Source organism: Girardinichthys multiradiatus, chromosome 5 (genome assembly GCF_021462225.1).
Source record: "Girardinichthys multiradiatus isolate DD_20200921_A chromosome 5, DD_fGirMul_XY1, whole genome shotgun sequence".
NCBI classification, from domain to species: domain Eukaryota; kingdom Metazoa; phylum Chordata; class Actinopteri; order Cyprinodontiformes; family Goodeidae; genus Girardinichthys; species Girardinichthys multiradiatus.
The window spans coordinates 34,944,806-34,961,521 of NC_061798.1; the positions used below are offsets into that span (position 1 = coordinate 34,944,806).

Below are 16,716 nucleotides of genomic sequence, written 5' to 3' on the forward strand. Positions count from 1 at the left end.
ATAATAATCAATTTGTTTCTTTTTACCTAACAAACAATGCGTACCTTTGATACCAAACTTTCTTCCGATTGTCATTTAAAGTAGACAAAGTGCTAGCAGTGATCTCTGCATAGTGGTGGGTTTTGCGCTTTAAAGACATTGGATAGATTTTCTAGTTAGAATATAAAAACACTTGACTAAGCTTTGGCAAAGTTTAAATAGCTAATTTTTCACCTCAATTTGAGTTAAAGGTGCAAAATATTTTGCATAGTAAAGAGCAATAACAAAAATGCTTTCGATTCTGAGAAATGATTTAAAGTTAAATAGAAGCTGAGGTGAAAATTAAGGAGGTGGATATCTTCTTATCTGACCTGGATAAGTGATGTACTAACCCACTACAAATCTAAAATACTGTGAACATGAAGGAGGTGTTTTTGTTTTGTTTTTTTTTATAATTGGAAATCCAAACACATGCCATCAAGCACAGAACAACTGATATCAGAGCCTTAATCTACACTTTTCTTGATCCTCAGCACCCAACTATTCCAACCAGTGTGATATAAAAGTGAAAGTTGCTTAATAAACGCACCCAAAGAGGCCAGTCCCTGGTTCTGTGAATGTAAACCGCGTGCATTCATGTAACACATCTTTCTGATGTCTTTGAAACACACTGCATAGGTATTCAAGAACACATTCCTTATAGCAAAGCCTTGTATTACAAAGATGACATTTCCCTTTTGAACTCGGGTTTCTAACTGAGTCTGTGGTTTAATGCCTTCACCGCTGCTTTAGCTGAGGAAAATGGAAACTGGCAGCTTTGTGGTGACCATCACTGGGCGGAAAAAATATTCCTGTGGTATTTTAAATGCTAAGGCATCTCATCTGCCTGTTTTACAGAGCGGAAAACGCATCTCATTCCACTTAAAATAAGGTTATCTGTAGAGAGTGCTTCCCTCAAATCCAGCAACATGAAAAACTGATGCAGTCATCTGTGAGGTTACACATGTCAACGGAGAAAGCAATCATCGCTGCAATTTAAGAGCTAGTTAGTGGGAGGGAAAGAAAAGACATCTGAGTGAAACCCTTTTGCCATTTATACCAATAAATGCAATCCCTGAATATAAACGTGATCACTATCAAACTTTTAATCTTCAAAATTATAATTTTTTTCCCCTTTCAGAGAAAAGCATCAGTGTTTTTACCTTACAATCTGACCTGACATGGTGTCACAGGAGAGACTGTAAATCCACTTGACAGCAGCCCTGAGCTATAGGAAAACCAACATACACCCACACATCTCAACAACGCAAGACATAGACAGAAACAAAAGCAGAGCTGATAATTGACCAAATGTACTGTTACATACATGCCAGGACAGGACAGGACAGGAAAACAATTGTCTTCACCTACTAATTTTAGACTCTGCCCTGAGATTAAACTGACTGAACACAAACGATGGGTCATTGTTTCATGCACATTAACCAATCAGTGCTGCACAGGTGAAATTAGTTTTGAGAACATAGACTGTTGAGTCTGGAGAAGACTTCTCTGCAGTTTTGGAAATTAGTTAATTGTGCGTGGTTACATTAATAAACAAGTGTCTCCAAGGAAAAGAGTCTGCAAGAAAATGGAAATTACACTCCACAGTGTAACATCTAGTATTTTATTCCGGAAAACTGAATGTGTGACAAAACCAAACAGTTCTTACTCCTAACTTGGGTTTTCTGCGGAGGCTTGACAGAAAACAATGTTTTATTCAATGGAGCGCTTCAAGTTCATCTGAAAGCATTTCTCATGCTTCATGTAACCTCCAGGCACATGTCTGGGATACCATCAACCCTAAAGCGTTATTATAGCTGTCGGTGTCGCCCTAGAAGCAAAAAATCCCATAGAGTAATGCAAAATTAAAAAATAAGGAACAAAGAAGAGTGGAAATCCGCAACAAAAAAACCAAAAAAAGCTTACCTCCTCTACAGTGAGGGGCATGCATATCCTGTACTCCTTCATTAACATCTTCTCCCTCTACACGTCCAGGATATGTGTTCACAATGTGTCAAAGCAGCTCAGTGGAGGGTTCCCCTCTCCGCTGCCTGGTAGGATGTGTGTGAGCACAGTTTATCAAGAAGATGTCTGATCTCAGCGCATGTGAGAACATGGACAGCCCGAGTTACGCTCGACTTCTTCCTTTCAGCGGAACCGGCGGACGGTCTGTCTCCAGCATTGCCTTGTGTGACGGGAGAAATGAGCTCGGCTGGTTCTGAGTTGTCCCCTCCCACCGTGCTGAGTGGTGAAGTTGCGGGTTTAACAACAGGCAGAACACACGGAGGTAAAGAATGACGACCTTTCGAAATAAGAGTCTTCAATAGCTGTAGCAGTTTCTCTAGATTTGTGTAAAATGTATGTCGTGGACGAGCATAACTGAGCTTTTTTATTTATTTGGCTAATAACCGAAAAATATGTCTAGAATGCGTTTTTTGAACACAGTTGTACAAATCAACCAAGCAGCAAAACAAATTATCTAATTTAAGGATATAGAAATCAATCAGGCATTATATTATGATCAGGTGAAGTAAAGAATTCAATTAAATTTATTTATACAGCGCCAATTCAAAAGAAAAGTCATCTTAATAATGATGTGTTGAATAAAGGACTCACCTTGCACTGTACATGGCCTAAAGGATCTGCATATAACATCTTGGTGGTAGATACTTCAGTGGGTATACAGGTCCTTCTCAAAATATTAGCATATTGTGATAAAGTTCATTATTTTCCATAATGTAATGATGAAAATTTAACATTCATATATTTTAGATTAATTGCACACTAACTGAAATATTTCAGGTCTTTTATTGTCTTAATACAGATGATTTTGGCATACAGCTCATGAAAACCCAAAATTCCTATCTCACAAAATTAGCATATTTCATCCGACCAATAAAAGAAAAGTGTTTTTAATACAAAAAACGTCAACCTTCAAATAATCATGTACAGTTATGCACTCAATACTTGGTCGGGAATCCTTTTGCAGAAATGACTGCTTCAATGCGGCGTGACATGGAGGCAATCAGCCTGTGGCACTGCTGAGGTCTTCTGGAGGCCCAGGATGCTTCGATAGCGGCCTTTAGCTCATCCAGAGTGTTGGGTCTTGAGTCTCTCAACGTTCTCTTCACAATATCCCACAGATTCTCTATGGGGTTCAGGTCAGGAGAGTTGGCAGGCCAATTGAGCACAGTGATACCATGGTCAGTAAACCATTTACCAGTGGTTTTGGCACTGTGAGCAGGTGCCAGGTCGTGCTGAAAAATGAAATCTTCATCTCCATAAAGCTTTTCAGCAGATGGAAGCATAAAGTGCTCCAAAATCTCCTGATAGCTAGCTGCATTGACCCTGCCCTTGATAAAACACAGTGGACCAACACCAGCAGCTGACATGGCACCCCAGACCATCACTGACTGTGGGTACTTGACACTGGACTTCTGGCATTTTGGCATTTCCTTCTCCCCAGTCTTCCTCCAGACTCTGGCACCTTGATTTCCGAATGACATGCAGAATTAGCTTTCATTCGAAAAAAGTACTTTGGACCACTGAGCAACAGTCCAGTGCTGCTTCTCTGTAGCCCAGGTCTGGGGAATGCGGCACCTGTAGCCCATTTCCTGCACACGCCTGTGCGCGGTGGCTCTGGATGTTTCTACTCCAGACTCAGTCCACTGCTTCCGCAGGTCCCCCAAGGTCTGGAATCGGCCCTTCTCCACAATCTTCCTCAGTGTCCGGTCACCTCTTATCGTTGTGCAGTGTTTTCTGCCACACTTTTTCCTTCCCACAGACTTCCCACTGAGGTGCCTTGATACAGCACTCTGGGAACAGCCTATTTATTCAGAAATTTCTTTCTGTGTCTTACCCTCTTGCTTGAGGGTGTCAATAGTGGCCTTCTGGACAGCAGTCAGGTCAGCAGTCTTACCCATGATTGGGGTTTTGAGTGATGAACCAGGATGGGAGTTTTAAAGACCCCAGGAATCTTTTGCAGGTGATTAGAGTTAACTTGTTGATTCAGATGATTAGGTTCATAGCTCATTTAGAGACCCTTTTAATGATATGCTAATTTTGTGAGATAGGAATTTTGGGTTTTCATGAGCTGTATGCCAAAATCATCCGTATTAAGACAATAAAAGACCTGAAATATTTCAGTTAGTGTGCAATGAATCTAAAATATATGAATGTTAAATTTTCATCATGACATTATGGAAAATAATGAACTTTATCACAATATGCTAATATTTTGAGAAGGACCTGTAGTGGAGTCTATGCTTCCAGGGGTCAGGCAAAGACCCTTTGGCAGCAAAACTTGGACCAACACATTATTAGGAAGATGGAGATGTGGTCTTAAATAGGCCTGGCCTCTCATGAAATCCACATGGGTTAACTACATACAACATATCTATGATACCATATCTGTCACAGTTCTTTTTACCTAAAATAGTCCTGCATCACTTACATTGACATTAAAAAACGCCATTATGTAACATTCAGACAATCCCATCTGAGAGCCATTTTTATTTATTTTATTTTCCTAAACACACACATTATATATATATATATATATATATATATATATATATATATATTTATACCTATATATATATACAGGGGTTGGACAATGAAACTGAAACACCTGTCATTTTAGTGTAGGAGGTTTCATGGCTAAATTGGACCAGCCTGGTAGTCAGTCTTCATTGATGGCACATTGCACCAGTAAGAGCAGAGTGTGAAGGTTCAATTAACAGGGTAAGAGCACAGTTTTGCTCAAAATATTGAAATGCACACAACATTATGGGTGACATACCAGAGTTCAAAAGAGGAAAAGTTGTTGGTGCACGTCTTGCTGGCGCGTCTGTGGCCAAGACAGCAAGTCTTTGTGATGTATCAAGAGCCACGGTATCCAGGGTAATGTCAGCAAACCAGCAAGAAGGACGAACCACATCCAACAGGATTAACTGTGGATGCAAGAGGAAGCTGTCTGAAAGGGATGTTTGGGTGCTAACCCGGATTGTATCCAAAAAACATAAAACCACGGCTGCCCAAATCATGGCAGAATTAAATGTTCACCTCAACTCTCCTGTTTCCATCAGAACTGTCCGTCGGGAGCTCCACAGGGTCAATATACACGGCCGGGCTGCTATAGCCAAACCTTTGGTCACTCATACGAATGCCAAACGTCGGTTTCAATGGTGCAAGGAGCGCAAATCTTGGGCTGTGGACAATGTGAAACATGTATTGTTCTTTGATGAGTCCACCTTTACTGTTTTCTCCACATCCGGGAGAGTTACGGTGTGGAGAAGCCCCAAAGAAGCATACCACCCAGACTGTTGCATGCCCAGAGTGAAGCATAGGGGTGGATCAGTGATGGTTTGGGCTGCCATATCATGGCATTCCCTTGGCCCAATACTTGTGCTAGATGGGCGCGTCACTGCCAAGGACTACCGAACCATTCTTGAGGACCATGTGCATCCAATGGTTCAAACATTGTATCCTGAAGGCGGTGCCGTGTATCAGGATGACAATGCACCAATACACACAGCAAGACTGGTGAAAGATTGGTTTGATGAACATGAAAGTGAAGTTGAACATCTCCCATGGCCTGCACAGTCACCAGATCTAAATATTATTGAGCCACTTTGGGGTGTTTTGGAGGAGCGAGTCAGGAAACGTTTTCCTCCACCAGTATCACGTAGTGACCTGGCCACTATCCTGCAAGAAGAATGGCTTAAAATCCCTCTGACCACTGTGCAGGACTTGTATATGTCATTCCCAAGACAAATTGACGCTGTATTGGCTGCAAAAGGAGGCCCTACACCATACTAATAAATTATTGTGGTCTAAAACCAGGTGTTTCAGTTTCATTGTCCAACCCCTGTATATATATATATATATATATATATCTCAATACTATTCTAACCCAACTGCTGGTTGGGTTAGAATCGTATCTTAAAAACGGTAAAGTAACCGTTTAACAACAATGAATAGACCATTACATTTCATACAACTATTGTGCAACTCAGACAAAGTCCAAGAGGTGGTGCAAAAGGAAGGCAAAGTGCATATATTTTACATATTAACAGTTTATATGTATAAAAATATAGATTTAGTGAGTGTTCACCTGTTACACAGACATAAGACAGTTAGATCAAACCCTGTAGGAAGTCATTTTTGATTTCCTACAGAGGTCAGTGTCCTCCTGTCTTTCTCTGAATCACACATCTCCGTCTTCCATCCTATGATTTTAACTAATGTTTTCTGACTTTATGTAGCCAGCAGAATGGTGACCTGTCCAGGTTGTACTCTGCCATTCGCACATTGACCCCTAAAAAAAAAGGCACGAGTCCTCACTACCCATGAACCTGTGACAATAAAGCAGATTTAAAACATGGACAGATGGATGGAAGGATGGATGGAGTCTGATGGCATCTTTGGTGCAGATGCTGCTCCCCCTGCAGAAAACAGCCAGGCACATGGCAGGTGACTCATCAGAATTGGTCCAAGCACTGGAGAAGACTCTGTCTCCATTTCAAATTATCTTCCTGTTCTGTTATCAAGTCTGCTTTGTGTTCCTCTTAGTTTTAAATGTACTACTGTCTTCTGTTAGATCCTCACATTTGCACATTTATGGTAATGTCTGGTAATGATTTTGTACTTACTCAGTTTTAACCTCATTTGCTTGTTTCTGTTCTCACAAACACCAAACTTTATTATATTTTCCTAATTGAATTTTTCAACTCTGAAGTCCTGAAAGCAAATGTCTTGTTGCCTTTGTTTCTGTCTTTTGATAACAAACAGACATTAATAGGAAACAAATATTTTTGCCTATTGGCGAGTAGTCAAGAACAGTAAAAATGTCTCCCATGAGAGGGAGAAAGGTCAATTTCCCAACTAAATTGCAGAATGGTGTTCTTTGCAACAAAATAACAATATATGTTCTGCGTGTGTGTATACATTATATGACATTCTAGTCAGATCAGGAAGTTTAGCTTAACAGTGTTACAGTGAATTGGTTATTTGATATCTACAGTACATAATGATGTGGTGAAAATACTTACTTATTTTGAGGTGAGTCATTTACAGAAGTTCCTGTTATACTTTTCCACTTTTCATCTAAAATGCATTATTAATCTATTGATCTCAGTCGAACGCTAAATTTATTTCAGTTTATTCATATGTGGCCAATTCATAAAGACAGTTTGATTGTCAATTCCATCAATTCTAATCTAATCCTGGTTATTAAACAATGTAGACAAGTTTACTATTCAAATAGATCACCCTTCCAACTACATCAAGTCTGACTCTGCAGCAATCCCTCATACTGAGCATGCATGTAATGTCTAACAGACTCCAGTCCATAATAACAAAACACACAAAAAAAGCTATGATTAAAATATAAAAGCACGATGTGCTTAAATTCCAAAATTATGTTTATTTTATTTTGAAAAATCTATAATGGATGTGGATTGCCTCCGCATGTAATTGTTTTTTCTTCACGGTACCGTTAGGAATAAAGTCCAGTAGGCTTATTAAATGTTTGCTATGAACGCCGTGGTGTGTTTTAACCCCCCACCCCCTCTCAGCATATTGAAGCGGAGACAAAAAATGTGGCTTTCTGCTCGCCGCGGTTCTACTTGCTCTACTTAAAAACAGCTCGCAGTGACATCGGAAAATAAAATCTGTTAAGAGCCTCCTCGGCCCCGTTTCCTCCCTCTGGTCGGGCTGCTGAAACACGAGGCGAGATGTGATGGAAACACTGGTCGACTAAAACCACACCACAGGAAACATCAGCTGAATGCTGCTGCACCCCTCCTTCGCTTTCACACCTCTGTTACGAAGGCTGTGGCTTTGGGTTTACTGTTTTTAATGTATTACACTTCTGATACAGTCATTACATTGTGCAAACAATCAAAGAGTGTTTGGACAAACACTCCTTGACTAATACTTTTTGACCAAAATAATGTGCTTGCTTTTGTTTTTCTACACGTTTGCAAATGCAGAATCATCAGGAAAATGGTGAGCAGGCATCCGCAAAGATACACTTAAACAACACAATATAACTCCAAGTAAATCAAACTTCTGTGAAATCAAACTGTCCACTTATGAAGCAACACAGATTGACAATCAATTTCGCATGGTGTTGTGCAAATGGAATAGAAAACAGGGGGAAATCTTTGGCGATTAGCAAGACCGCTACCTCCACCTTTTTGCAAGGAGGAACAGGAGGAGCACTGCCAGAGCCCTGCAAAATGACCTCCAGCAGGCCACAAATGTGCATGTGTCTGCACAAACGGTTAGAAACCGACTCCATGAGGATGGTATGAGGGCCCAAAGTCCACAAATGGGGGTTGGAGTGTGTCAGCAGTTCCTGCAAGATGAAGACATTGAAGCTATGGACTGGCCCGCCCGTTCCCCAGACCTGAATCCGATTGAGCACATCTGGGACATCATCTCTCGCTCGATCCACCAACGTCACGTTCCACCACAGACTGTCCAGGAGTTGGCGGATGCTGGGAGGAGATCCCTCAGGAGACCATCCGCCGTCTCATCAGGAGCATGCCCAGGCGTTGTAGGGAGGTCATACGGACACGTGGAGGCCACACACAATACTGAGCCTCATTTGGACTTGTTTTAAGGACATTACATCACAGTTGGATCAGCCTGTAGTGTGTTTTTCCACTTTAATTTTGTGTGTGACTCCAAATCCAGGCCTCCATTGGTTAATAAATTTGATTTCCATTGATGGTTTTTGTGTGATTTTGTTGTCAGCACATTCAACTTTGTACAGAACAAAGTATTCAATGAGAATATTTCATTCATTCAGATCTAGGATGTGTTATTTGAGTGTCCCCTTTATTTTTTCGAGCAGTGTATATTGAAGATTTTCATACATAGGTTTTTATTAGCCTCACAAAATTCAGAAAAATTGCCAAATAAAGGAGAAATCTAGTTTCTACAGACATTTTGGATACTTGCACGCTTAAAAAACACTGGACCTTTTTGTTATGCAGAAATATTACCCTTTTCCAGTTATTAAACAGAAAAATATAGTGTCGTCCAAAAATATTCACTCTCCCCAATCTTTTCCATATTTTTTCACATTACAACCACAAACCTAAATGTACAGGTACATCTAAAAAAAATTGAATATTGCATAAAAGTGCAATATTTTTTGACAATCATCTCAGAAAATGAAATTCATATATAACAGAATCATTACACATAGTGTAATATATTCCAAGCCTTTGTTTCTTGCATTTTCTATGATTTTGGCTTGCAGGTAAAGAAAACCAAAACTTTGGTGTCTCAATCAAAAAATTATATTTTAAGCACAAATGTCAGACTTCTGAAAATTATGCCCATTTCTGTGCACCCAATACTTGGTTGGGCCTCCTCTTGCCCGAATTACTGTATCAATGCACAATGGCATAGAGGCCATCAGCCTGTGGTTTTGCTGAGGTGTAATGGAAGCCCAGATTGCTTTGATAGCTTCCTTCAGATCATCTGCCTTGTTAGGTCTAGTGTCCCACATCTTCCTCTTGACTACAGCCCATAGATTCTTTATGGGGTTCTTGAAAGGGGTGTTTTCTGGCCAATCAAGAACAGGAACACCATGGTCAGTGAACCAGTTTTTGGTACCTGTGGCAGTGTGGGCAGGTGCCAAGTCCTGCCAGAAAAATAAATTAGCATCTCCAAACAGCTTGTCAGTAGAGGGAAGCATAATGTGCTCTAGAATTTTCTTGTAGATGGCTGCATTGACTGGGCTTCAGAAAACACAGTGGACCAACACCAGCAGATGACATGGCACCCAAACCATTACTGATTGTGGAAACTTCACACTGGACTTCAAGAAACATGGATTCTCTGCCTCTCCACTCTTCCTCCAGACTCTGGGACCTTGATTTCCAAATGAAATACAGAATTTGCTTTCATCTTAAAAAAGGGACTTTGGACCACTGAGCAACACTCCACGCTGACAAAAAGAAATAGTTGATCCAACTTAAATGACTTACTTCAAGTGGTAACAAGTAATTGGAATTAAGTTTTTCCCCAAGTTCATTTATTAAGTTTGTTAAACTTGAAAAATTTAAGTCAGACAAAAAAAAAGAAATCTCCATTGCACCAAAGACAATTAAAATGTTATTGTGAAAACATCACAAATTCTTTAAAACTTTTGCACAAATTATGCATAAAAGACATTTCTTTCAAAATTTCACAGTGTGGTTGTGTTAATGAATACTTGCTTTTGTTGGAAACATGCAAGGTTGTAGAAACAGGAAGTTTCCTGATCAGAAAGAACAATAAAAATTTAACCTGTCATGGCTGCCTTTTGAGGACCTACGCATTTGCTTGACTCTCTGTCAGAAATTCAAATATCTGATGGTCAGATTTTTAATACTCACATTACAGAACCCAACTCTTTTTAAACAAGGAAAATACACACCTTAACTTTTGCTCAGAACGTTTTTAAACGTAAAATGTAAAAGCACTAGTTAACATTTTCGAAATCTTCTAGACCATAATGAAGACAAGATCAACACCCAAACAATATTACCTGTAAGGATATATATAAGTTTGGGCACACCTTCTCATTCAAAGAGTTGTCTTTATTTTTATGACTATGAATATTGTAGCTTCACACTGAAGGCTTCACACTGAAGGCATCAAAACTATGAATTAACACATGTGAAATTATATACTGAACAAAAAAGTGTGAAACAACTGAAAATATGTCTTATATTCTAGGTTCTTCAAAGTAGCCACCTTTTGCGTTGATTACTGCTCCGCACACTCTTGGCATTCAGTTGATGAGCTTCAAGAGGTAGTCACCTGAAATGGTTTTCACTTCACTGGTGTGCCCTGTCAGGTTTAATAAGTGGGATTTCAAGCCTTATAAATGGGGTTGGGACCATCAGTTGTGTTGTACACAGCTGATAGTCCTACTGCATAGACTGTTAGAATTTGTATTATGGCAAGAAAATAGCAGCTAAGTAAAGAAAAACGAGTGGCCATCATTACTTTAAGAAATGAAGGTCAGACAGTCCGAACAATTGGGAAAACTTTGAAAGTGTCCCCAAGTGCAGTCGCAAAAACCATCAAGTGCTACAAAGAAACTGGCTCACATGAGGACCGCCCCAGGAAAGGAAGACCAAGAGTCACCTCTGCTGTGGACGATAAGTTCATCCGAGTCACCAGCCTCAGAAATCGCAGGTTAACAGCAGCTCAGATTAGAGAACAGGTCAATGCCTAACAGAGTTCTAGTAGCAAACACATAAAGGGAGCCCTCAGAGATAAGGCAGTCATAATGACAAACGGGGCAAGTGAATGTGGACAGGTCTTTGGTAACAGTGTGTTGGGCTGGATGATTTCTTGATAAATGACAGTAAGGCATTCCAGGTCTTGAATCTACATACACAACTTAAATAAGTGCATGGGTAGGAATGGCCACGTCCATAATGCCTGTGATTTAGTTTGTAGTGTTTCAGCAATTCAAATCTTCTGGAAAATATGCTCTCGCAGTCCACATGAAGTGCACCACTAGAAGGACAAGAGAGGGACTTTGTTACCTATACTGTATGTTGCTGAACCTGAATGCATCCAGAGTTAAAAAGGAGCATGAAACAAATATAGAGGTAGAGTAAATTTTAAACACTGTAACAACTCTTACCCCATGCATTATTTAAGATATTTGTCTTACTGCTTGGTAATATATAGCTTAACAATGCATTTCTACCACTACTATTTCATTATGCATGTAATACTCTAGTGAAATGTTTCACTTTGTGTCCAGTATTAGAATCATCTCAGTGACCAAGTATATTTCCATTACAGGTGATTGTTTTACATATGTGCTTTAGTGTTAGAAATTACAATAATGGGGTCACAAGGGCAGAAGCATAAGCCAAGAGGCCTATACTTCCCTCTCTCCAGACACCTACTTACCTACCTGGGAGAATCCCGAAGAGTTCTCAGGCCAGCTGAGTCCCTCCAGTACAACCTCCTCACCAAAGGCCAAAACCACCTCATCTGCCTCCTCTGGATGGAGAGGAGCAGTAGCTCTACTCCAAGCATTCCTGGATGACTGAACTTTCTGTCCCATCTCTTAGGGAAAGCCCAGGACCCATTAGAGGATGTTTATTTCGGCTGGTTTAATCCATGATCTAGTTTTTCTGTTACCATCCACTTCTTATTCCTTCAACTGTAACTGCTAAAACTTCTGTTATTTCTAGCCAACTATTTGAATTAGTTTAGACGACACCTTGCATATTAGCAATCATATATTCACTTTGCATTTTAGAAATTCTAAATTAGCGGTAGAGCCTTAAAATATTAAGCTATTCCCTTGGAAAACACATATGGCTCACCTTAGATGGCTCGATGATTCTTTGGTCCAAGCCTGAAGGAAGAGGGAAGGGGGTTGGAGGGAGAGATGTTTACTTAAAGCGTTTACAAGCATAAGCATGAATGACACAAATGACTTAATGTTTTGTTTTTTTAAGAAAAATGTAAGCTGATGGATTCTTAGCGTGGGATATTGTGCGTATTTTATCATGTCACCTGCAAGCAACAACCTAAAACAGAAATGGCTTCACTGGCTCCAGCCGCAGCTCACAATGATTAAGCACCAGATTAAATTAGCTTTGAGCTACCCACAACAAAATTACTCACACGTTAATCTCCATAATGTCCAGTAAAGCTGACCCTTAAAAAAACAACGGCTTGTCCGCATAGTAGCAGTTCCTGCTCTAAAGTCATGTCTGGTTGCCACTGCAACACCTTATCCGCTACCGCACATTAATGCAGTCAAGCGCCTTGCCACCAGAACACGAAGGCAGCCCCCTGAATAACCAAGTGACGCCAGAATTGAAGTTTCGCCTGCAAATGACGTCTAAAGTCCCACACCAAATGCAACGTTGGTTGCTACATACATGACATTTAGTTTTCAGCTCTTTAAGTTATTTTAGGTTAAAAATAAAAAATAAAATTTAAAAAAAGCCCAGCAGTCTTCATCGCGCACTGAATAGTTGCGACCGTTGAGACTTGAATTGTGCCAGAACAACGCTGCTAATTCACACTAGCAAATGAGTTGGAGCAAATAAGTGACGTTCCTTCCAACTAAACCACAAACTGAAAAATGTTTCAAATTTATGCTAGAAAAAGTATTAGTTTTTTTACACCCTTTATTCATTTTTTACTTATGGTGGGTGGCATTCGCTGGCTTGAGGCACATTTCATATATTTAAGGAGCCATGGTTAAACAAATGAAAACTAACTCCTGGATTCAGCCACTCTTAAATAAATTAACCATTTTCACTGTAAAAATCATTGCCATTGTAATTCACTTACAGTTTAATCTCAAGCTTGTCGACAGTAGAGTTGGTGTTCAGCAGAAATGGCGGTTGCACATGTGGTCGGCGTCGGTGCTGTGGGAGTGCCTCGGGCGAGGGTGGTTACGTCATGATGTAGGATACTAAAGCTGCAAACACTTAATTGTTTTACTTCGACTGAAAGTAAAAAGTTCCCTTCAGATGAAAACGTGTGACTTATAAGTTAATTGAACCCATAAAATTAAATTGTCATCACTAGACCAGAAGAATTAAGTGAGATTAATGTAAATAAATCCCTAACTTGAACTACAGCCCAAACACTCTTTTTACAGTGCAGTTCCTTTTCTCCTTTGCCCAGGTAATACGCTTCTGACGTTGTCTCTGGTTCAGGAGTGGCTTGACACAAGGAATGCAACATTTGTAGCCCATGTGTAAGATTTGCCTGTGTGTGGTGGCTCTTGATCCAGCGACTCCAGCCTCAGTCCTTTTGAAGCTCCTCCATGTTCTTGATGGATTTCGCTTGACAATCCCCTCAAGGCTGTGGTTCTCACTGTTGCTGGTGGACCTTTCTCTACCACACTTCTTCCTTCCATTCAATGTTCTGTTAATATGCTTGGATACAGAACAACCAGCTTCTTCAGCATTTACCTTTTGTGGCTTACCCTCCTTGTGAAGATGTCGATCATTGTCTCCTGGATATCTGTCAAGTGAGCGGTCTTCCCCATGATTGTGTAGCCCATGACCCAGAGTGAGAGACTGTTTAAAGGCTCAGAAAACCCTTGCAGGTATTTTGAGTAAATTAGTTGATCAGGGTGTGACACCATGAGTGACCAATAATTAACTTTTTCACATTATTCTAGTTTTCTGAGAGACTTAATTTAGGGTTTTCTTTACCTGTAAGCCAGAATCATAAAAATTGCAAGAAAGAAAGGCTTGGAATACAGTATATCACTCTATGTCTAATGATTCTGTATTATGAGTTGTTCGTTCGTTCGTTCGTTCGTTCGTCGTCTTCCGCTTATCCAGGACCGGGTCGCGGGGGCAGCAGACTCAGCAGAGACGCCCAGACGTCCCTCTCTCCAGACACCTCCTCCAGTTCCTCCAGGGGGAGCCCAAGGCGTTCCCAGGCCAGCCGAGAGACATAGTCCCTCCAGCGTGTCCTGGGCCATCCCCTGGGCCTCCTCCCGGTGGGACGTGCCTGGAACACCTCCCGAGGAAGGCGTCCAGGAGGCATCCGGTATAGATGCCCGAGCCACCTCAACTGGCTCCTCTCGATGTGGAGGAGCAGCGGCTCTACTCTGAGCCCCTCCCGGATGGCCGAGCTCCTCACCCTATCTCTAAGGGAGTGCCCGGCCACCCTACGGAGGAAGCTCACTTCAGCCGCTTGTATCCGTGATCTCGTTCTTTCGGTCATGACCCAAAGTTTATGGCCATAAGTGAGGGTAGGAACGTAGACCGACCAGTAAATTGAGAGCTTTGCTTTTCGGCTCAGCTCTCTCTTCACCACAATGGACCGGCACAGCGCCCCCATTACTGTGGCAGCCGCACTGATCCGTCTGTCGATCTCCCGCTTCATTCTTCCCTCACTCTTGAACAAGACCCCGAGATACTTAAACTCCTCCTCTTGAGGCAGGAACTCCCCTCCAACCTGAAGAGGACAAGCCACCCTTTTCCGGTCGAGTACCATGGCCTCGGACTTGGAGGAGCTGATCCTCATCCCAGTCGCTTCACACTCGGCTGCGAACCGCCACAGCTGTAGGTCTTGGCTAGAGGGGGCCAGCAGGACCACGTCATCCGCAAAAAGAAGAGACGAAATCCACTGGTCCCCAAACCAGACCCCCTCCGGCCCTTGGCTGCGTCTAGAAATCCTGTCCATAAAAGTTTTGAACAGGACCGGCGACAAAGGGCAGCCCTGCCGGAGTCCAACATACACCGGGAACAGGTCCGGCTTAGTGCCGGCAATGCGGACCAAACTCCTGCTCCGCTCGTACAGGGACCGGATGGCCCCTAATAAAGCACCCCCAATTCCATACTCCTGGAGCACCCCCCACAGGGCATCACGAGGGACACAGTCGAATGCCTTCTCCAGGTACACAAAACACATGTGAACCGGTTGGGCAAACTCCCATGAACCCTCGAGCACCCTGTAGAGGGTATAGAGCTGGTCCAGTGTTCCACGGCTGGGACGAAAACCACTCTGTTCCTCCTGAAGCCGAGGTTCGACTATCGGCCGGACTCTTCTCTCCAATACCCTGGCGTAAGCCTTACCAGGGAGGCTGAGGAGTGTGATCCCCCTGTAGTTGGAACACACCCTCCGGTCCCCCTTCTTATAAAGGGGGACCACCACCCCAGTCTGCCAGTCCAGAGGCACTGCCCCCGACCGCCACGCAATGTTGAAGAGGCGTGTCAACCATGACAGCCCTACAACATCCAGAGACTTGAGATACTCAGGGCGGATCTCATCCACCCCCGAAGCCTTGCCACTGCGGAGCTTTTTAACCACCTCGGTGACTTCAGCCTGGGCGATGAAAGAGTCCAACCCAGAGTACCCAGCCTCTGTTTCCACCATGGAATGCGTGATGGCAGGATTGAGGAGATCCTCAAAGTACTCCTTCCACCGCCCGATAATGTCCTCAGTCGAGGTCGGCAGTCTCCTGCCCCCACTATAAACAGTGTTGGCAAAGCACTGCTTCCCCCTCCTGAGGCGCCAGACGGTTTGCCAGAATCACTTCGAGGCCAACCGGTAGTCCTTCTCCATGGCCTCACCGAACTCTTCCCAGGCCCGAGTTTTTGCCTCTGCCACAGCCCGGGCCGCAGCACGCTAGGCCTCACAGTACCCGTCTGCCGCCTCAGGAGTCCCTCACTATGCGCTTGGGCCTGCCAAGTCTGTCTGGCTTTCTCCTCCTCCAGCGGATCCAACTCACCACCAGGTGATGATCAGTGGACAGCTCAGCCCCTCTCTTCACCTGAGTGTCCAAAACATGCGGTCGAAGGTCTGATGATACGACAACAAAGTCGATCATCGACCTCCTGCCTAGGGTGTCCTGGTGCCAAGTGCACTGATGGACACCCTTATGTTTGAACATGGTGTTCGTTATGGACAATCCGTGACTAGCACAGAAGTCCAATAACAAAACACCACTCGGATTCAGATCGGGGAGGCCATTCCTCCCGATCACGCCTCTCCAGGTGTCACTGCCGTTCCCCACGTGGGCGTTGAAGTCCCCCAGCAGAATAATGGAGTCCCCAGGAGGGGCACTATCCAGCACCCCCGACAGGGACGCCAAGAAGGCCGGGTACTCTGCACTACCACTCGGCCCGTAGGCTGAAATGATAGTCAGAGACCTCTCCCCAACCCAAAGGCGCAGAGATACGA

General features: G+C 42.7%; 1 protein-coding gene and 1 long non-coding RNA gene across 3 annotated transcripts in view; one reads left to right on the forward strand and one right to left on the reverse strand.

The window, feature by feature from the left end:
* Window positions 1–2,217, reverse strand: part of LOC124868250 (cytoplasmic phosphatidylinositol transfer protein 1-like) — an 80,227-nt gene extending 78,010 nt beyond the window's left edge. Inside the window, exon 1 of one of the 2 annotated variants that reach the window (XM_047365268.1) lies at window positions 1,945–2,217. In XM_047365268.1, the coding sequence (XP_047221224.1) occupies window positions 1,945–1,992 (48 nt within the window). In that variant the 5' untranslated portion in view covers window positions 1,993–2,217. The remainder of the gene's footprint in view (window positions 1–1,944) is intronic. The other variant, XM_047365269.1, reaches the window with a different exon arrangement.
* Window positions 2,180–8,164, forward strand: LOC124868251. The gene is made up of 3 exons (XR_007038285.1): window positions 2,180–2,305; window positions 6,285–6,492; window positions 8,013–8,164. It is a non-coding gene; the product is annotated as an uncharacterized LOC124868251 (long non-coding RNA).
* Window positions 8,165–16,716: the final 8,552 nt, after the last annotated feature.